A 22731-nucleotide genomic window follows, 5' to 3' on the forward strand; every position below is an offset into this window, starting at 1 on the left:
ACCCCAGAGCAGCCCCACAGGCATAATACCCCCACACTCGGTTCCATGGGTCCCAGCTCATGTTCAGTGGCTCACCTCGGGGGCCCGTGATGACCGGTCGGTGGTGCTGTGTGAACGCTGTCCCCAATGAGGAGGTCTGTGAAGGGGACGGGCTGCTGAACCCTGACTTCTCCGACTTCTTCAGCGCGGTTGGAGATGGCATTCCTGGCAAGAAGGAATCAGTGCACTTCAGTCCATGGACAATGTCATGGGTGTGCTCCAAGGCGGCATTGAGAATATGGATCCCATGGCTGAGGCCTGTCAGGAGCTGGGGGGTACCTTGGCCCAGGGAATGCGTATCCCTGCCATCCTGACAGTCCACAAGGGGCCCTGGTCCTCCCTCTGTGGGATTTGCTCCTCTGAGGCTTTGTGGAAGGCACCTGCAGGATCCCAGGGTGCTGGGAGGCAGCTGCAGACCCTGGCCCCTTCCGCATGCCCTCTTGAGGCTTAGCCCTGAGGGGAACAGCTATGCCTCGCCAAACATCCATGTGTATAGCAGTGTGACAGCAAACCTTGGAAGCTACCAAGGTGCCAGCACAGATAACGGGGCACGGACAGTGTGGTATCTGCACAGAGGGAGCACAACACTACTATGAGGACGATAGAGCTGAGGCCCTTGGGAAAAGGCAGGGAGCCCACATATTAGGGGCAATCAATCAGACACTCGAGCTGAAGTATCACGATTTCTGAGAAACCCAAAGTGCAAACTTGAAGCTAGATAACAGGAAATGGAGGTCAATCTTTTGCAAACAGGAAGGGACTAAGGATGGGGGTGAGAGAAGAACAAAGACATCATACGTGGGCACCACTCACTACGAGCAGGAGTGTGATCATTATGCACCATTAGCAATAAAACAAAAATGAAACGAGGAGTAAATCAAAGCAGTCAGGCTGGGCCTCTGACACTGTGACCAGAACGGACCTCTTTTTCCACTCTGGGTCACCGCAGGTACCGTTACAGTCATAGAAGCTGACCTGGGCTCTGTGCCACCAGCGGTTCCCTAAAGCTGCACATGACCTCTGACCACAGGAAGACCTCGCCAGTGTCCCTGTGTCCTGCTATGTAGCTGGCTTTCTCCACATTTCAAACAACTTAGCTCTTTTAACATAAAAATGCCTCCAACAGTGGCAGCTTGGTTGTTCGTTCAATAAACTATTTATAATAGAAAAAAAGGTAAAAGTAAAAATGAAACCTCAGTGCCCAGTAACTGGGGACAAATGATGCAGGGCTCCTGTGGAGGAGGCCAGGGCTGGACCACGGCAGGAGTGGACATCCACACTCATGCCAGTGTCCACCATACCGAGCAGCCCTAGGTGGGCAGGTGAAGGGCCTGGACAGGTGAAGGTCAGGCAGGACATGGAGCCACAGTGGGGCCCGTGCTGAAGGGCGTCTTCTCTACATGGAATAGGACAAAGCAGCGTTTGGGAGGAGGAGGTTTGCTTACCTGCTTCTCCCATGATAAGCATATGTTATTTTTATGCTAACTACAATCAAAGCTTGTGTTAACAGCTTTACTAGAGAGGTTTGAGGCTTTCTCTGCCTTTATCTCTTGCCTCAGAAATGGCTTGGGATGGGGGTGTCACTGATGGGAGTGTGGGGCCTCGTGGGGCACAGGTCCAGGAGGTGCCAGTGAGACAGGAGTCAGTGGGAAGTGCAGGAAGTGGCCCTGAATTGCGCTGCACAGGACACAGGCAGGCTCGTTCAGGCTTCCAGCACAGAACTGGTGGATGTGGAAAGAACCAAAGACTACTTCCCCTACATGTATCTCTATTATTCTCGGCCTATGACCAGAGGTTTGTTTGGGAGCTGAAGAAACAAGCAATAAAGTAATGACCTGGGTTGATTGCTGTTTTGCACACCTACTGTGTTAAACATGCCCTGGGTGCAACTGTGACCAGACACTGGGTGTGTCTGGGTGGTATCTTATCATGTCTCTGACTGCAAATTTTCTCAATGCTGTGCCATGCTGTGACTGTTCAGTGTGATGACATCTGAAGATGCCACAAGGACCCAGCCCGTGCCTCCTCTGCCCCTCTGTATGCCCAAGACACTTCCCAAAGACTCAGAGCGTGGTATAGGAGGTGGTGACCTGCTTGTGGGATCTCAGCATTACCTGGCTCTGCTGATGACTGTGGACATGCAAAGCAGGGCCTTTGACCCTAAGAGAAACTGCAGACTGCAAAGCACATGTGCGCATGGTCAGAGGTGAGAGCAGCGTGGAGGACCACGCTGTCTCATTCTAACAGGCACGTCTGGATCTCAGCCTGCCCCACAGTAAAAAGGACTTAAAACAGGGACGCAGCCTCTGCCCAGTGACCATTGTCACACACACAGGCAGCCAGCCACATCATGCCAGCGATCGAGCACAGGGAGGTGCCTGGAGCTTACTGCCAGTAACCTACGTGCCATCACAGGATGACAGCAGGAAGGAATTCCAAAGAGAAAATCAAAGAAGAAAATGTTCACCTCTCGAGTTACTCAAACCTCTTGCACAAATCCATGTTTAGCTGCCAACCAATCCACTAATTTAAACTCAGTTAAATGCTTGAATTATGTGTCAGGAAAGAGGTAGTAATAGAATAGAAGTGAAAATTGTCAAAACTTTGAAGATAATGGGGGTTTTCCTTCAAACAATGAAGTCATTGATAGACTCCTATGTCTGATCTACCCTTCCTGAAGAAAGCGGACAGCTGGACTCGACAGTTATTTTTTTGAAATGTTCATGTTTCCCTGCCATTCTGGGCACTGCAGAAAAGCCACTGTGGTTTTAATCCACTTCTTACGCTTTAAGAGGAGTTGTACATAAAATTCAGGCAAAAACCAATCCCCAGAAATTGTGCTGGCAAACGAGTTAAGGACCAGTGAACTCTCACTCCCTGAAGGGGTGAGGTAGAGGCTCTCGGCCTATGCTGACAGCAAGCACAGCTCTGTCCGGTCTTCTGAATTTATCACTGCCGAGCACTCGAACCCTAGGGCTGTCATGAACCTCAAAATTACTTTGTGCTTTCAATTTTTAAAGACTCCTATCGAGCGTACTTCCTTATTATATACTTTAATATTTTCTCTACATGCATAATGTATGTTTTGGTTAATTTGCTTTGTATATTTAATTGGCCAGATGAAATTTCAAAATGCCAGCAAACTGCTCTGCATCAAAAGCTAGAGAGTATAAATCTTTACTTTTAGTTTTGATTTGGCTTCTGTATATTACTTTAAAAAAGATCCCTATTAAAAGTTCTTGTTGTCAATTATGTAGATACAATTGTTACACAATTAGTGTATTATTTAATGATTGCCTTTTTCTCAATGAATCAAAACTTTAATTTCAATGTATTTTCTAAAAGTACATTTTCCTTTAAAAAAGGAGGTTATAGATAAAGTAATGCTACTCTTGTGGCTGAAACAAAATTTGACTTCAAAGTTCAGCACAGATTAATAGGGAGGAGCTTCCATGGGGTGCTCTGTTCCCTCAGCTGCGGTGGCATAGCCAGTGTGCAGGGCAGGGCTGCCCAGTGGTAGAGGATACTTTGTGAGGGAAGGAGTGAAGAAAGGGTGCCTGAAGGCCATGCTTGTCTAAGTGCCCCTAGGCTGCTCCAAGCCGTACTCAGCAGGCAATGCTAATGGGGTGGAAACCACAGCACCCAGGCTCTGATCCAGGGCCCCAGGTGGTCTGAGGTCCATGAGGAAGCCCTCCTCCCCCCACAGGCCTCCTCACTGCCCTGGATCCTCTGCAGGGACTCCACAACCGTGCAGCAGACAGGACCCAACAGGTCCTGCCAGGGGCCCAAGTGCGTCAGTACACTCCAGCATGCTGGAGACAGGGCTGTGGCTCTGTGGACGCAGTGCCTGCACCTTTGAGGACAGAACCAGAGACCCAGCCAAGGGAAGCCATGATGCTTGGGCCCTGCTGCATCAAGGGAGTCATAAAAGAGGCCGTAGGCAGAGCAGGTAGGTGGGCAGAGGTGCCCGGGCCACAGGGGCCCTCAGCGAGGACATGGCCACTGACCACTTGGGGACTATCTGACAGCCATAGGGGGCTGGATCCTGCCCATGGTTGTGAGCGTATGCTCCGGGAGTTCAGGCTATGACGACTGGGCCAGGCACCGACCCACAGAACCAAGAGACGCAGGCAATCACTGAGACTGCTCAGCGGGTGGTATCAGTCATACAGCGGCAGTCCAACCGCAGGTCTTGTGGTCTTGCTTCTGCCTTGAGAGGACTTCTCTCCAGGGTTCCGGGGTTCAGGGGGCTTTACCTGCCCCATCCTCCATGAGCCCCCTGCTGCCAACAAAAATGCTAGGACACCTTCTCATAAAAGGGCTTTGAAGAGATCAACACTGAAAACTTCTGTGTCCCTCTGACTTTTCCAGGAAATGTAGTCAGATTACATTATATTTAAAACTTTGAACAAATTCTCCAGGTCTCCTGTAAGAAGTCAAGGTTTCTTTTAGGTAATCTTTTGCTGTAGCCCAATGTTAGACATTACAAAGAGTTGGGGAACAAAGGAAAGTTATATTTCCTCTAGCCCTGTGGGGAGATCTGCCAAGCACTCTGACTGGGAATCTCAGCACTGACTGCAAAGCAGTCTCCATGTAGCGTGGGAAATCTCAGGGCTGGGGCTGGGGTCAGAGCTGGGTTGGGATTGGGGTAGGGTTAGATGAAGGTTGGGGTTCATATGGGGTTTGGGCTCACGGTGCTGCTCTGGAAACACCTTCAGGGGTCAGGTGACGCTATCAAGGGGAGAGAGGACAGGAAAGGGTTGCTGGACACAACAGTTCTGGCAGCAGAGGACCAGCACAATCAGTTTTTAAAAGGACACTTGGTGTACCCTGCAGTGTACCTTGTGTTGGAATTATTCATCAACTGATAGCCCTTTGAGAACAGTCCCTGGTGAACATTGTACCAGGCCACGGGCCTCATCAGATGTGTTCCCTTGGGTGTCTGGGGGATAAAATGCAGCAACAAGTCATTGGATGACAGGTGCAAATGTGGCTGGGGAGAGAAGTGGCAAGTCCAGAATGTCCTCAGGTCCAGCGTCCTGCTGGGGTGATTCTTACAACATCCCACCCCTCAAACAGCTCAGGAGAGCTAAGAGGTGCGGCCAAACTGTACACCCATCCCTTCCAGAAACCGCCTGGAAACTGGGCGCCCCTACTCTGCCATGCAACACGAGGCTCAAGCCTTCTCTTTTCCTCTCCCTCACGCCCACAGTGCCACAGTAAGGCAGGGCGTATCAGGAGGTGTTCAGCAATGGTCGAACACTGGGGCCCGGTGACTTGTCACATACCTGGATGCAGTTTTGACCACAGCCCAGAAGACACAGCAAACACCCAGGAAGGTGAGCCAGCCAGTGATGCATGCGAGCCTGGGTGATGGGACATGCAGGGAGTGAGAGTGGGGAGGCAAAGTAGAAGGACTCCATCGTCACGGAGAAGCCGGCAGGCAAAGAGAGGCTGTTCCATGCTTTTTCCGCTTTTTCCTGCTGATAGGCGAGAGGCAGTGGCTCCCGAGGTAGAGTAAGGGTCCTCACACTTGTGCACTTTTCAGAGACACAGCCCCTTGTGTCATCTCCTTGCTGTGCTACACAGCATCCTATTCACATCAAGAAAGCACATTTATAGTTGAAGTTTCTCATCTGGTTTTCCACAGGGGAAAAACATCAACCAGAAAAAAGAGGGTTCTGTAAGCTGCACTGAAAGGGACTGAAGTATTCCAGGACTGTCTATCTTATGTATCAAAGCTTTTGCGTGATCTTGAGAGCAGTCACTTAGGATTTCAATGATATGCTCAAAGTATCATCTGTAATTTGAATCCAGAGCCTAGGACAGTAAACATCACAGGCACGTTGAAGATTGTGACCCAAGGCAAGCAGCAGATCCACACCAAGTGTCCCCAGCATGCCCCACGCATCTCCACAGGTCGCTCCTCATGCACCTTCCCCTGCGGACCCTCCTCGATGCCAGCGGACTGTGGGAGAGAATGTTCTGCACGGGTTCATGACCTTGCAACTGCAGATAGATGCTCTTCTGCCCACAGGCCCTGAGGCTGTGCCTGCCGTTGTGGCCCTGACCTCATGTGCACTGAGTCCCTGCTCCTCCGGGTATCAGTGGGGGACACGGCCCAGTTGTGCCTGTCACAACCATGGCACCAGTGTAAATTCTGGGGATGTTTCTCAAAGCCAAGATGACAGCCGAGGACTAGGACCTTGTTCTGAGTCCTCCTAACCAGCACATGGAAGCTGGGACACATCCCTTCCAGACACAGGGCCACGCTGTGCCCCAGCACAAGAGCAGGACTTTCCAGACCCCCGCCCCCCCTGGTGACCAGATCATCCCAAGAGTGGCCTCACGCAGGTGTAAGGAAGTGCACTTGCCAGGACGCGGGACCAAGGGGAGATACCGCACTTCTCTTAGCCCTGTCTTCATGATAAAGCCCATTAGCTTTGTGTTTCACATCATGTACTGCAATGAACACACTCAACACCAAAAGGTAAAACATTCTGTTTTGATTTTTATCCTTTCTCGGTGAATAAAAATGTTTTAAAATCACTTTTATGATGGAAAGGACAAAATAAGATTTCATAAAGCTTCTGAGGTTTATCTTTCTTACTCTATATGCAACCATTTAAAATGAGTTACAGAGACCTCCAAAGAATTACTGCATCATAAATGACTTCAGGTCGTTCTCTGCAAAGGCTGGGCAACACAAGTAGTTTCTTCACTTAAAATACATAGGAATATGGAGTAAAAGTTATATGGATTATTCAAGAGAAAAGAAACCCTGAGTTCTCTAATGTATTTCAATTGTTTACTTTCGGTGAAAATTTACAATAGAGAGAATAAAGAATAGACACAAGGAAAATATCACAGAGAACTCCATTTCTGGGGCAACAGAAGTCTCTTGACTCTTTGGAGGATTTCCTTTCCCTTCAGGACTGGACGAAGGAAACAGCTCCACATTTAACATGTGGACAGAGGGTACCCCTTCCCCCTGCACCCATCCCTGTGCTGGAAGTGACCCCATACTTCACATAGGACTGTGGTGGAGGAGATACATCTGAGAAAAGTAAGTTATCTGCATGAAAGTGGAATGGAACCTCGTTTCATCTATTCTGCTTAGACATTCTGCTGGAAAAGTAAACATATGTTTCGTGCAAATCTTCCCTGTCCACCATGGTACCTAGCCATCTCTGGCTCCTCAAACTTAAATGCAGTCTGCACCACGTCTGAGGTTCCAGTGCTCAGAGCCGCGTGGCCTTGGTCACAACACAGGATGGTGCTGACTTCACCTATCCCTCGTCTGTGTCTGCGTGACACCAAGCAACTTGCAGGCTCTGCTGGGCAGCAAGGCGGGAGCTTGCTTTTGAGTATTTTTAATGTTGAGCTTTTTAGGTTTCCAGAGCAAAGCAAATGCACTATGCAATCCAGATTTGCAGAGGATGCTTTTCCTCTGCTCTCCCAGCCCCAGTCTGAAGTTTTCCCATGATGTTTTCCTGGGCATATGACCTCAGCTCTGGTGATATGAACCTAAGTGTGTCCTAGCATGTGTTTCTTTCCCATCCTCAGAATGAGATCGATACCTGGAGTGTGAGGCCCCACTGGTAAAAGTCACTTGCACACACACAGTCAATGATATCCCGTGTTCGGGACACACTGACCACATGGACCAGTTAGGTCCAGCATTCCCCTGACACATACAAATCACTCATCATGTTGCTTCAAGTACAGAAATCTGAAGCTAATTGAAACACTTCGTAGAGGAAAAAGGAGATAATTTTAGGCCTTTTCCAATCGCTTGATCTGTGAAATCAAGTAATAAGCACTGGAAAAGATCTTGTCAGCTAGAATCTGGCTAGAAATAGTCAGCATTTCTTGTGCAACCTGATTATGACAAAGCATTTGATTTTTCAGCCTCCCTGCAAGTACACACTTTGACCTCCACCTGTTACTTGGTGAAATCTGCCGCCACTCTTCACAATCCTGTCTTTTAGCCTTCAAAAGCTGTGGTGCTGAGGAAGTGAGAAGCCAGAGCCACGTAAAGACTTGGATTGACTTTGCATGGCTCTTGACATGCAAAATGGACAGTGCCTTGTCCTGACCTGGGAACGCAGTTTTCAAAGACAGCTTTTGAGGGTGCGTGTAGGGTAACATGTTTCCTCCCAGGTAATGTAGAAACCTTCTATCTCATTTCTCAGAGGAAAATCTCTCCCAGAGCTATGCCTTCATTTTCAGATAGATGAGCCCAGAGGTCATTCATTTCAAAGCTCAAAAATACCTCAAGTTCAAGAATGTTTATGATGCAGGAATTTTGCAAAACAAAACCAAATACAGTTTTACACATATAAAAGGACCATGTTATGATTAGCTTTTAATGCCAACAAAAATGACATGAGAGACAACCACACTGAAGCAAGCTGTGCAAGCAAAGGCACCACTGTCAGAAGTGGAGTGTCTGACGAGATCACTCGCTTTTGGTGACAACCTATCAGAAAAAAGCACTCTGTGCACAGCGGAAGCTGTGGTGGACAGAGAAGACAGTCCCCGTCGGACAACACAGCCTCATCCAGGGGTCAGCGTGTCTCTGCACACTGTCCTTATGGGACAGTATAATGACAGATCCCTTTATGAGTGCAGTTATCAAAAACTGCACTGTTTTCTTTACTGTCTCCATATTTTGGAAATGTCTTATTAAAAGTGACTTCTCTGGCACAAAGGCTAACGCCTGGTAGAGCTCTGTGTATCAGTTAGGGTGACGAGCTCCTCCTGCTTAGCCGTTGGGCAAGAGTCTCCTTTATCTCTGGAGAAACCTGCGCCGCTTTCCTACGTCGGGTAATGATCTACCCTTTTCTTTCTTGTATTATTGGTCCAAGTTCTAAAGTTTGGTTTTTACTTAACTGAAAACTGCTCATGGTCGACATTTTCTCTGGAGTCATCATTTAACACTCTTTTCCACAGTCACACATTTTTTTTTTTTTTCATTTTGGAATGAAACATAAGAATCAGATTTTAAGCGGACAGCATCCCCGGGCTAATCGGAATGGATTTCCAGCCACACACTGCTTCCCATACATTTTACACTCAGGGCTGCATACTACCCGCACCTCTGAGAGGCTTTCGCACAAGACACAACCAAGAAAGCCATCCTTGCTGCCACCAGATGCCCCGCCACTCACGGACTCTCAAACGATAGCTGCCTCCAGGCCTGCTCCTAAAGGGAAAGATAGCCAAACCCAAGTACTGGACGTCAATAACTACTGGACTCTTCCCGCAAGGGATAGTGGATGTGTGTTTCTGGGTTTAGTCAGCTTGAGGCAACTATTACGTAGTCCAAGTGGCAGCTAATGACATTTTTGATAAGTTTATCTCTAGAAAAATCCCCAAATGTGTGGCTAAGACAAAAATTTATATGACCCAGCACAAGGACTATGTGTTACAAAGATTTTTCCTTTTAAACTAAAGGCATGTTAGGGCATCAGTGCTGATGGACAAACTCATAAAAATATCCAGCACATCAAAGAAGAAAAATTACTAGTTAAGCCTTCTGAGGATAAAATTTCTAAAGAAAAAACATCACTCTCTGGAAGAAAGAACTCTTAAAATTAGAAGCAGGTGTTGCCACCTCGCAGTGATAAATATCAAAGAGCAAGCAGCCCACGGAGTGTCCCCAGTACCCCTCACTGCTCCAACCTCACACATGTAACCTGACATCAGAGCACACAGGGTGGCTTCCACGTGTCCCTGCCGTGTCTCAGCATGTGTGACACCATGAGGCCTCTGGTCAAACTGCTTCTGCCCTGGGCTCAGGACATGGTTGATAAGCAGACATGGACTCTGGCGCACCAAGTGCCAGACCACCAGGGACCCGTGACTTTACCTGTCCCAGGCACAGCCAAGTAACTTCCAGAATGGAATGGCTAACACACAGAGTAATCCCAGAGGCAGAGGACACTGCACATTCAACAGGGACACAGGGTTGCCAGGCTCAGGATTTCAAACACCTTGAGAGCCTTCCAGCTATGCAAAGGATGCCTTCAAGAAAGACCTCTAGGGAAGCAGAAGATGGATGATCCCCAGAAACTGGAATATTTCTTCCAAAAGAACAGAAAGATGTGTCCACCTGAAGCAGGGGCCCTGAGGCACCATCTGAAGTAGTATAGCGCATTTGCAGCCAGTTCCATGAGCAGGGCCTCCACTGTGGGCTGAGGCGCTGGACTCCAACAGGGGCCCATGCTCCACAGATCAGTATTTAAAAACCCAAGGTTCTGTGGGGCTTTCAATTGGTTAGCAAGAGGCAGAGTAGGGTCTTTCTTTTGAAGAGCCTAGCCCACAAAGTTGATTATTTAACATTTAGACAGAAATATCCTATGTGGGAAATAGTACACATTGGGGACTCAGCTTCCAGGCAGCAGTTGCAGTCAGTCACTACCTGCTCAGCTTCCTGAGCTGAAGAGCTACTCTGGCAAAGTGACTTTCTCACGCCTAAGCACCTCCCTAGGAGACTAGCTGGTGCTCCGTTGGACAGCTCCCTCCCATCTTGGCACTGGACTGTCACTCAGGAGCCCTCTGGAAGCAGTCTGACCTGCTGTGTTGCTGTGAGTTTCTGATGACTCTGAAGCCTGAGGGTAGGCAGTGTCAGGTACATGGCCATTACTGTGATCCCTGCACAGGACAGCTGTGGCCGACATCTGCAGATCCAGACCTCTCTCCTCCCTCTGGTGTGGTAGTACTGACCCAACCCGATAAAGCACCAATGGCCAAAATGAGACTCCATTTGCATGCAGTCCGACAGTGTGACATGTGGCCATTTAACATTTAAACATTTACATAGGAAACATGAGATCAGGCAAGAGAGGGAGAATAGCCTGCAGCAGCACGATCTGTGGTCTGCATGGCTTCGGACATGAACTGGATGCCTGGATGTGTACTGTGTCCCACATACACGGGCTATCTGCAGTAGTGTATGTGTGCTCACAGTCTAGAAACATGTATGGCCCGCAGTACCTTAGTCAGCATAGCTATTTCTATTTCTCATAAAACATTTTGATATTTTAGATGTAAGCAAATATATCTTTATTGTTAATCTAGTTTTAGTCTTACTGGAGTCTAGGAAATACCTACACCGTGCTCACAGACTACAGCTGAGGAGTTCCAGCACTGCTTTTGTCTTTGCATTAGAAGCTAAAAGTACCTTGTTTGCAGTTTTACAAATATTTAAAAACATTTATTGGACACAGGAAAACACCACAGCAAACCCTAAGTCTCATGTTCCTGTGTGTCTTTTCATTTGTCTCTCTGTCCACCATCATCTATTTCTTTTTATCTTTTGTTTCTCCTCTTTCAATTATAGCTGCTGGTTATTCTACTCTTTGGTGAACTTAATCTCTGCCTGAATATTTGTGCTTCCTCCAAGTAACTGAATCTGCTCAACCCCACTTTCCACAAGTCTGAAGGCTGCTTTGGCCTGGAGCCACTGGTGCAGAAGGGCACCCCCTCTGCTAGGCGAGGACTTCTGGGAGACCGGAAGCCCACACCACCACACCCACAGTGTGGCCCCGAGCCCGGCCTGGGCAGTCATCCGTGCCTTGTGGTGTCTCAGCACCCGCAAAGCCCTTTTCGTCTTCTAGATGCAGATGTGCACAGTGTGTTTCCAGTTACATTTCAGAATATCTTAACTCATACAGCACTTGAGAGTTTTCAACACATTACCAGAGAAGCACACAACAGCTCTTTAACCCTTTGGGCTTAAGTTGCATATGTGATGGCAGCCTGTGTACAATGCCATGTGAGGAGTCTGCACCCAGCTGGTACTTGGTAAGTGGCAGCTCTCACTTGTCATTTGATCTTTCCACAGCTAGGAAAAAGCAGGGTTGCCCACTGTCCCCAGTGAAAATGAAAATTCAGAGTAATTTGCTAAGCAGTCCCAGACTCTGCTCATGGCAGAGCATGAGAATTACAGTTTCCAAGCTCCGGGCCTCTCCCCTTAGAGTATGACGTTGCTCCTCACAGCTCCTCCTCATAGCACCCTAGGTCCCAGCCCACAAATGCAGCTTTTGCTCTCCAGCTCCGGCCCTGCAGGGGTGGTGCAGGCCCGAGGCAGAGGAGGACATCACACAGATCGGAAGTGTGTCCTGTCTCTTACCCATACTCAGATGCCATACAGCCTCATCTTCAAATGCAATGTCAGGAACTTGGAAATGTCAGCAGAAATGCAGCACCTGCCCTTCCAGAAGCTTCTGCACTCAGAGGCTGTGCACCTGGGCTCTGAGTGAGGGGTGGACACTGAGGGCTGTGCAGCACGCACAAGATCTCACCGTTACTTCCCGACGCAACCCATGCACGCTAATTGAATGCCTGCCACGCACCATGTGGGTAAAGGTCCTGTTGAGCGTGGGTTAGTGTATGTGTCTGGAACACACGATGCAGAGCATGTGTGTTGTGCGAGGCGGTGGCTCCTTCCTCCGGTAGGGAATGCTCTGGACTCCACCAGGAGCTTCTCTGGGCCCTTTTCTGTCATGAACCTATGCCTGATGGGGCTATGACTTGTGTCTCACTGCTGGGCAGCTCTGACTGGGGCCCGTTCCCCTGGTGTTAGACAGCTAACCTGTGTGTGGTCTTTCTTAGTCAGTTGTCTTTATCTATAAAATATTTTAAAGAAATTCATGAATATAAATAATTTTTTTTAATTTAATGACATAAGCTTGTTGATTATTGTCACTAGATTCAGTCCACACAACTTGCCAATTTTATCAGCGAAAAGACCTGAATTAGTGATAAGCTTCACTTTCCCTGGGAAATGTCCCTGATGCAGTGGGTCACTAGCGAGCAGGCCCTGACACTGTATGCAGGGCCCATGCACACCAGCCTCCTGACCAGGGTCACTACTGCAGAGGTGAGGGAGGTGAGCATTGTCACAGGACGGTGCTGCCCCACAGTTCCATTGTTGTGGTGGGAGAAATGCCAAGGCACTAACCCACTGACAATGCTCTGCACAGCAACTGTCCCATTCTGGAGGCGGTGGTGGAAGTTTCGTCTTCTCCACAATACATGCCAGAGTTGCGCAGGCCAGTCAAGGTGCCACTGCAGGCAGTTGGGGGCCCCCTCTGTGTCAAGCCAGAGAGTGTGTTGGTCTCCCTCCTCTGCCCAGAATGACAAACGTCTGCTATAGTCACATCAGGCCTGTGGTGCTGGAAACCCAAGAGAACTTGGCACGTGGGCCTTCAGATGACAGCGAGCTTATGTGGGTCTGCAAGCCTGCTAGGCCCCTGGCAGTTGAGCCACCAAACCCCACTCCCAAGTGCCTCGGTTATCGCTGACCACATGTCAGAAGAATGGAAATATTCTTCTATTTTGAAAATGTGTGACAGACACTGAGAACACGCTATTAAAATACTTAATGTCAATCTTTAAAAAGTGGAACTACTTCCTCTTTGGGAAGAAGAAAATTTATCCCTGAGAGTATCTTTGAAAGCTAACTAAACTTAACACTTAGCATATTAGGCTTTTAAACTTTCACTGAACTGTTTGGAATTTCCAGCATTTTGGCCAGTGAAATTGTGTCTGTTGATAGTTTTAAGGTTTCAAAATGGTAATGATACAGTTATATACAATTGTAACTGAATATATTAAAATTTTTATAGGATATATTAGATTCCAATACAATAGTTATAATATATATAATTATAATATAATTGAATATACTAAATTTTGAAATTTTTCTATTGAAGAAAGGTTTCGTAGCCTCTTAGACCTGCATTCAAACACAGCACTAAATTTCACTGAAAAGTGCTCTGATTTCATGGTTTCTCACAATGAAAAGTGAACTTCACCTCATAGCTGCTGACAATGACCACCGCCAACACATTCTACATGATGTGGCCCCAAGGCTGGCCATGCGTGTACCTGGCCATGTGTGGACTTCCCTGGGCCCTTGGGGTGAGCTCACCTTTCAGGGGATAGAGAGTCTGCAGAAGGGTCATGGGATGCTTCGGGGCTACCTCACAAGCAAGGAGGGAAGATACCTAAAGGCAGTTTAAGTTTCTCTATGCTCCCTAGGTGATAAGAGTCTCACTTCTGAGGTTTCAACCTCAAGCCAGTTCAGCTGCCACTGTTAAGGACGCTGGCCCTAACTGTCCAGTCACATTTAACGCCACCTACCCAGCTGCCTGCCCACCCTGTCCACTGGTGAGCTCTGCTGAGGCGGCAGCTCACGTGCTGAACACGAACTTTTAGAGAGGCCTCTGCCTTCATGCCATCATTTGATGCTGGGACAGAGGACGTGGGCATTGCTGGCCGGGTCTGGTGGTGTGACTAACCCTGGGGGGCTCAGGGCTTTGCCAGAGCTGTGGCCCAGATGGAGCCCTGCTGCATCTCTGTGACTTTCTACTCTCTCACTTCTTATTCTCTTATGACGACTCAGCAACTTGACTCACTTGGATGACGATGGCAAGACGCCCAGCCACACCACCACACAGGGCTCTCATGCCTGAGGAAGGTGCAGCAGAGGGGAGAGGGTCTCCTTCAGTATTGTGAGAATCTGCGCTGCCCAGGGTACAGTGACCCCTGCCCTGTATGGACACAGGCTCGCCGGGTCTGAGGACCACAGAGAAGCCAGGAGCTCGGCACTGTGGTGTGTGGCTCTGCATGGGCTGTGGGTGCAGCATGTGGGCACCAGGGAAGGCTGCCTCACAGCTCCTCTCTACACTGCACATCTGAGCGGCGGGAAGCCTCAGGAGGCTCTAGGGTCTGAGCCATCTGGGTCTCTGTTTCTTTGAGCTCCCATGGTTGCCATGGGGCAGCTCTCCTGTGGGCTTTCACCACACCAGGAGATTGGGGAGGTGGACTCTCGGCACTTCCCAGGCGGTGAGCCAGGAGCTGTCTGAGCCACCCAGAGCACCTGCCTGAAACTCACTGTCAACACTCATGGGGGAGCTCACCATGAAGGGGTTACCTTCAAAACTCACCTCCAAATAATACACAAGGTTGTCACTGATAGACAGTTAGTTGAACATATTAATGGGGCACAGCATGAGGCTTTGATCCCTGTACATGCTTACCTCATAATGACCCAGTTCAGGTATTTAGCCTATTGTTACCTCAGCTCACTTGAGAACTTTGCAAATCACTTCTTAGCTATTTTCAAATCTATGACATGGCATTGCTGCCCGAAGTCTCCCTCTGTGCTGGGTCCTGACTTGCCATGACCCTGTGCCCAGCACAGGCTGCCTGGCCTGCTGGCCTTGTCTCACACTGCAGGAACCCCCTGCTTTAAAGCACAGGGTGGTCAGTGTCAGGGAGACTGTGGACGGCAAGGGGCATCCGTCTTACACTGGATGTTTGCTACTTGCTAGTGGGTCTTTGGCTGAGACTTAATGGCTGCCCCCTACCATCTAATAACTGGACATAACCGAAAGCATATAGATGAAAAGTAGTAAACAATAGTAATCTGAGAAGATTATCTGCAGCAAATTCTGCCTTTGGGTTTACCCAGAGTACCCAAATGCTCTACTATATGGCTTCCCCCACCTGATCAATTGATGTTTATTGAGACCCTAAGATGTGTGAATCCTTGCCAGGTACGGAGGTGGAAATGAGAGGCTGAGTCCTTCTCTGTGAGGATGAAACAGTGATGGTAAAGAAGCATAAAGAAAGAGGAGGGTCACGAACTGTAAGGTGATGGAGGGGGAGCTGGCAGCTGGTTTAGGCTGAGACCTGTCTGAGTTTGGTAAAAGTGGCAGGTACCCCTCTGTAACAGCAACCATCCTCTCCTGAGACTCAGTGAGCCCAGCCCCATGTGTACTCCTCATGGCGCACGCCTTTTCTGGTGTAGGCTGTATGGCAAAGGTTTGGGATAAGAAAAACAGGAATTTTCAGGTATCTTTGATGATTTGCAACTGTTATGTTTTTAACCCAAACACAGATCTAAGACAGAGACCTTAAAATGCAAGCATAACCACTTGAGGTAAAAGCAGTTATAAGCAGAGAAGACAAGAGCTCACACCTCAAGTCAGGTGTGCTGGGAAGCACGGTCTTAGATGCACGGGCAGATGTCCGTGGGCCTGGCCAGCGCTTGGTCTCCCCGCAGTCTGCATCTGCTGTGGACGCAGAACCCTCAAATCGCACTCACTCCTGAGGTGGTCAGGGTGTAAGAAGCCTGGCACACGGTCTGTGCTCCTGTGAAAGTGCCACACACAGTGTGTGGCCCATGGCAGGTACCGACTGGCAGGCTCCCTTTGTCTCTGCATTTTCAGTTTCCCTGCGATTCCTCATTTGTAAAGACAGACAAGAGTGGATGGTATATGTGCTTTTGCTTGACAGAATTTCATAGGACTCATTTCGTTAGTGCATGATCAGCTTCATGGCTTCGAATCTAACTCCATTTTGCAACAACTAGGAAATGAAAGTAAGTAGAAGGAACAGCATGGGGCACCCGAGGCTGCTGCTGTTTCACAGTAACAGTGTCTTTAGTCTCCCGCTCCTGTACTTCCCGGACAGGACGGGCTACTCCAGGAGAGGCTGCGAAAGCCCTCGCCACTGCCACGCAGCCTGGCAGGCTTCCCAGTCTTCTGCTGCTCTGGGAGACACCTCTTTCCTGAGACCTCAGCCCTCGGCCAGGCCTGGGCTCTGGTGAAGACCTCCGGGCAGGAGCATGCACCAGCATTGCAGTCCCCCGCACACTCTGGCACTGAGAGACAGGTGTGCCATCCTGCAGTGCAGTTTGCTGTCTCCTCAGGCACTGCTTCCAGGACCCCTCGCGAAATGTGAACCCAGTTTTTGATGACATGAGGATAGTAAGGAGAGCAGCCCTGTCCAGGTGCAGTCTAACTGCAGAGCTACTGACCACTCTGGCAGGGGGAGCAGGAGTGGCTCCAGGTGGTGCTCGGGGGACCCAGCACCGTGTGCAAACACCCTATACCCTGGCTGTTGTGCCCTGCCGAGACCAGGCCTGGAGCCTGCAGTGGAGCCGGAGGCAGCAGCCTGTCTGTGTTTCTCCAACACAGAGGAATGCCGAGGATGTCAGCCTTTCCTGATGGGTCTTCTTTTTCACCACCTCCCACTGGCAAGAACCAGACTATACAGACTCAGCAGCGCACAGTCAGCGCTTCCTGCCATGCTGTTTTCAGCCACGCTGGCCAAGCACCCAAGGCCTGTGTGTGCGTGTGTAGCGGAGTGCCGTGAAACGCAGAGCCACCCAGCAGTGTGTGTGGGGTAGCCGTGGTGTCCCATATGGTGACTGCTGACCATCTGTCCTACCCCACCTCAAGTTCTTCTAGGGCAGGGCTGACGCTGAGTTCATCCAAGTCCCTGGGGCCTGGCACAGAGCTCAGCATAGCAACCCTCAAGACAGGGCCTGTGGACACTGTGGAGGGATAAGTGGATGCTGAGCTGGGGATGGGGTCAGTGGGGAGCCAGGGGAGACCCAGGAAGTGGAGGCCTGGCATAGCTTTCAAGAATGGTAAGATCCACACACAGTGGCTGCAGGGGCTATGGCTCAGCCCTGGCTCAGGCGCCTGCTGATACCCCATCCCATCCTGGGTAGGGTGCTGTCTTCTCAAGGAGCTGGGATCTGAGGATGAGGTCGGCGCACGGCTCGCTTGGAGCTCTTGCCCTGTGGGGTGAATGCAGACAGGCCCCGAAGGGCACAGCTCTCACGGGCTCACATGTACTGTCCCATCTACATTGCAGGGTCAGACTGGCGTGCTCACGCCCAGCTCCCACAGCGGGAACAGGCTAGGGGCCTCCGCCCCAGCTCATAGACAGCCGTCCTGAGCCTGGGTCACCCACAGCCTTCCCTGGCCCCTCCATCACACACAGGGCAGACAGTGACTAAGGCGGCCCAAAGCTCTGCCCTCAGAACCCTTCCTACTACTCAGCACCCGAGCGAAGGCCCGACAGCCCAGGTTAGATGGGTGCTGCTGGCCTGGTTTGGGGTGGGAAGCCATGGTAGCTCTCAGAGTCACAAAGCATGACTCTGAGGGCAGCTGGTAACTGGAAAGTACCACATAGCTCATGCGCCTGCAAATCCACACACAAACTCCAGCCTGAAGGACTCGTTCTCCTTTCTTGTGCTACCAATCCAGTCAAAGCTGGTGGGTTTAAGTTATGATTACTAAAAATAATTTTAATAACTAAACCAAATGGTGTTAAGTGTGAAAACCCCACACACTGCAGTCCCTACCACTCGGGGCTGAGGCAGGAAAACAACTGGAGCCTAGGAGTCTGAGGCTGTCTGGAAAACACAGGGAGATCCCTTCTGAAACAAACAAACAAGCAAACAAACAAACAAAAGCAAAAACAAATGCAAATGGGACCTTGGATCCACACAGCTGACCATCCCTGAGGGGAAAACTATGCACCAGTCCTGGGAATCATGCTCCCCACTGCTACTTCCCCTCCACGTGGCCACTAGGCCACAAGTGCAGCTGTGCCTGGCACTGGCTCTGCTGGCTGGGTCACTCACCTGGCTCCACCTCGTGCCACCCGCTGGACTGGCTGCCGCTGCCAGGAGAACGGCCCTGGCTCGTGTAGAAGGGCTCCTCGCCGGGACTGTCCATCTCGTCCTCCACGGATTTGAGGCGCTTTGTGGAGCTGCAATGACAAAGGGGTGTATGTTTAGGAGCCAGTGCTTCCTCCCTGGCCCGGCCCAGCCTGGCCCAGCTCTGGTTGCAGCAACCAGGTGGAACCTTTGGAGGTGCCCATGGCCTACACCTTTCCTATAGCCTACAGAGATAGCTCCTGTGTCCCCCCCGGACCAGGATGTGGAGAGTGGGCAGGGGTGCCCACTGCATGCAGGGACCCTATCAGGGGATGGTGGTGGCAGAGAAGGCCCTGAGGGTCTACAGGTCACATGCAGCAGCCAGCACAGGCCCCGAGCCCTGTGCACAGCAGGACAGGGTGGGTGGCAGTGGCCCTGTGGGCTGCAGGACATAAGCACAGAGGAGATGGACACAGGATGGTGGCAGGACCTGGGTACAGGCAGGGCTTCTGGACTGAGTAGGGCCTGGCCTGGCTGTGTCTGCTACTGTTTGCTCAGCAAGACCAGGCCAGGCGACTGACCAGGCAACTGACTGCCCAGAGTGGAGCCTCAACATGTCCATGAGGGTTACTGTGGGCTCTCCTGAAGTTCAGAAAGAGCCACCTGAGGAAGCTTTGGGTAAAGCCACATCTTGTGGAAATCCTTTCTTTGTGAGAGGGCAAACACACAATTCCTTCAATGCACACACCCTAGAAAATCTAGCCTCTGAATGCATTTGTGCCCCTTTATTAGAAAACACAAATTATACAACTTATGGCTTCCCCTTCTTGCCTCAGAAACCTGCAAGCTCAGGCCAGACGTGAAGCAGGGCTCTCGGTCCAGGTTCCTGGCTTTCTGTACTGTTTCTGGATCTTTCCTTATCTATCACCTGTCACGTGTCAAATCTAAAAGCCACTTCAAATCATCCTGGAAGTTGGAGAACTGAGAAAACCTCCTGAGCGCTCTGGCTGTGAAAGGTGCGGTGTGAACACTCGGGGCAGTGTGAGGCTGCAGGCGAGCGGCTCGCTGCCTGGAATGACGATTCCGTATCTCTAGTGCCCAGGCCTGTTGCCCTGGCCCTGGCTTGGGAGCTGCCGATTGAGTGGCCACCAAGGGCTCACCTGTACCTGCAGCACCATAGGCACCACTCCCAAGGACACTCCCTATGGGCCAGGCCTGCCACTCAGCCTGGACTCCCCAGCGTGTTCCAGTAGGAGTGGCCTTGCAGGGGACAGGCCCTGCATCACCAGCAGACACCTCAATCCGCAGCCAGGACTCTAGGAGCTGAGGTCAGGACAGAGGATGACAGTTGTGAGGGAAGGGACCTTCCCGCAGAGCAGGCCACAGAAGATGATGCCCCCCCAAGCCTCAGCCACTGTTTCCGAAAGCTGCTTTTGGGTCAGCCTCCATGAAGTTCTTGGGCTCGGACACGTATTCCATCCTGAGGTCTACATTACTCTTTCTGTGACTGTGGAGATATTTATCCTGAAGCAATTCAGACCCTGCAGAAAGCACCTGTCCAGTTCCCTTATTCACTTTTCCTGTTTTCACTTTTAGAAACGAATTGGTGCTGGATCTCACTCTGGCTCTTGGACTTTCTTCTCCACAAGCGTCTGAGAACAGGAAGCAGCAGTAAGAGCTTTCCAGAAAAGGGGGAAAATGCCAGAGGGAGCGACACACCGGTGCTTCCCAGTGCATACACCTGTGTGTCTCACAAGTTCTCCAGGGGGTGGGTGACAGTAGTGTCTGCTGGCATCTGCCGTGGTTGCATCAGGTGGGAGATGGGCAGCCGCACAAACCTCTCCTTTGCACTCCCAGGATGCTGTGGAGCTCTCTGGTCCCTTTTGCAGACTCCTCCTCAGCCCAAGAGCTCATGACCACCCATGGCCGATGCTCACTGTTGAGCTGGGAGGCTCAGTTTCCATCCTCCAAGGAATTTGGGGCTCAGGTAAGGGTGGAACAGGTATGTGCCTTGAAGAGGGTGAGGATGACTTGGGGTGTCATCCCTCAGGCCAGGCCAAGGCAGGGTGCTAGTGCCTCCTCCTGGGCTCTCATTTGAGTTGTCCCTTCCCAGAGGGCTGCATGGGAAAAACCACGTGACACTCGTGCTACAGACCCTGCCTGGCATATGGACCTCTGTGTCCACTCAGCCTTTGGCCTTGGGCAGGGCTATGGTCCCCTCAGAGCCACATGGGTGGCACTGTCTGTCCTAGGCTCAGGCCTGGCAGACCCTTTGGACCTGGCCAGTGTGACAGCATCCAGACCACCATGTGGACAGTGTCTCTGAAGTGACTCTGTGTTGTCCTGTGTGTCTTTTGTCCTGACACGGACCCCTCTGAGTCTATGCAATGAAAAAATTCCTAAAGCTGCTGTAGGAAGAGCACAATGAGAGTAAAACAGGCACAGCAACGAGGGATGATCTGTAGCTGAAGTTCATAAAGAACTCCTGGTCGGGCTGGTGGTTACAGGGTGCTGGGTGATGCCGGCCTCTAAGTGATGTGATTAACAAGCTCCTGCTCAGTTACAGTACGGGATGCCAGGCTGAGGTGAGGGACAGGACCAGGGTGCCCGGGGCACACACTGCTCACAGGAAAGGAAATGGCCACAGGCTTGTCAATCGGCTGCTGCCCACGTGGCCCGAGCAGAGGCACAACCCATGTCCTCCTGCAAACAGGAGAACCTCCGCACCGCCCTCTAGCATGATGCTCCCTAGAGCTGGTGATCACAGCAAGCCCGGGACATTCAGACCACATCACAGATGCCATCAGGGCCAGGTACTGCGTGGGGAGGAGCTGTTCCTCCAGTGGCCTTTGAGGCACGGGACATGACCAGGCAGACGCAGTCACAGTAAGAATGTGTGAGATGCAGGAGCCAAAGCCTAGGATGGGTCTCCACCAGAAAACGTCGGTAACTGGACACCGGCCCAAATCACAAAGCTCCGGCCTCACTTGAGGAGACACAGAAACAGGCTCCTCTGCAGAGCATGCATAGTGAAAGCCCATTCCGCCCACTCCAGGGCCAATGCTGGCGTGTGGAAGAACACCGTGGCTCAGCTGCTGAATGCCTGCCCGGGGAAGGGCATCTTTGGGTATCGGCTTCTCGACTGTAGCCTCTGGGTTGCAGCAGTGGGGATGTGGAGGCCAGGAGGTGGCTCGGCTGCACTCCCAGCCCTGCTCCTCTGTGGGTTCCCCGGGTCCCGCCGTCTGTGGTCTGTGGTTGCTGCCTGTCTTTTACAACCTCAGCACAGGATGTCAGTCAGTCTTGTAGGAAACCCCAGCTTGGGGTCTCAGTGGGAGAAGGGCTGAGACTGAGCAGCAGCATTGGCTGTGGGCAGGGGACAGGACTGCTGTCACCAGTGCTGCCTCCTGCCTGAGGAACCATGCATGCCCTCTGTTCCCAGCCAAGGGTGCCAATGCTTCAGGAAATATGTGTCTGCCTCCTGGCCCCCTGCCCTCTGTGACCACCCACCCATAGTAGTGCCCTCCCTCTGACCCAGGCCAGGCCCAGGACGTTGGTTTGGGATGAAGCCTCTGAAAACTACTTTTTAGCCCATTGTGTACTGCTCTGCTCAGTGTTCTCAGCTGTCTGAGAGGTGAGCACCTTTGGATACTTTTTGATGTGTATGTGCTATGTTCCTCCAGTGACACCAAGGCCTGTGGGGGCTGAACCTGCTTTTCTGGTGCTGTCCCCACCACAAACCCACTGCTGAATGCCTGTCACCCACATGGGTGCAGTTGCACTGGGGTATGCACTGTCAACTCCACCAGGGCCACCGTGGGTTACCTCGTGGAGGACGTGCTGGGTAGTGACCTCCTCATGGCTCCCGGGCTCATGCTGTAGTATGAAGAACTTTCCAAATCAGACAGAGAAAAGTTGGGGCCAGTTCCTGCAGCTATGGGTGCTGGAAAGGAAAGGAGAGGAAGACGCATCAGTTAAGCTTTGTGTGGGAAGACCCATGGGTAATGCTCCTCGGAGCACCAGCCTCTCTGCTGTTTGCAATTCTCCCCAGTATTCAGGGGTCAGCCCTGACTCGAGGGAGGTAGGCGGTGACAACAGCCTCCACCCGAGGCGCGGTTCTCTCCAGCCCTCTCCTCCCCTTACCTTGCTAATCGTAAGCTACTGCGGGTTTACAGCATCCTCCAGCCTGAACTAATGCCTTGCCTGCTTTGGGCTCAGCCCTC

The 22731-nt window shown here is 51.0% G+C and overlaps 1 protein-coding gene across 8 annotated transcripts in view; it reads right to left on the bottom strand.

Moving 5' to 3' along the window:
* Positions 1 to 22731, bottom strand: part of Nfia (nuclear factor I A) — a 421148-nt gene that overhangs the window by 61356 nt on the left and 337061 nt on the right. For all 8 annotated transcript variants that reach the window (XM_063259700.1, XM_063259705.1, XM_063259699.1 and 5 more), the window contains exons 5-7: positions 22334 to 22451; positions 18497 to 18624; positions 76 to 204 (exon numbers count right to left, since the gene is read on the bottom strand). In XM_063259700.1, coding sequence (XP_063115770.1) covers positions 76 to 204; positions 18497 to 18624; positions 22334 to 22451 — 375 coding nt within the window. The remainder of the gene's footprint in view (positions 1 to 75; positions 205 to 18496; positions 18625 to 22333; positions 22452 to 22731) is intronic.

Source organism: Cavia porcellus, unplaced genomic scaffold, assembly GCF_034190915.1.
Source record: "Cavia porcellus strain 051 isolate PalLab524CR breed Dunkin Hartley unplaced genomic scaffold, mCavPor4.1 scaffold_1, whole genome shotgun sequence".
Taxonomy (NCBI): domain Eukaryota; kingdom Metazoa; phylum Chordata; class Mammalia; order Rodentia; family Caviidae; genus Cavia; species Cavia porcellus.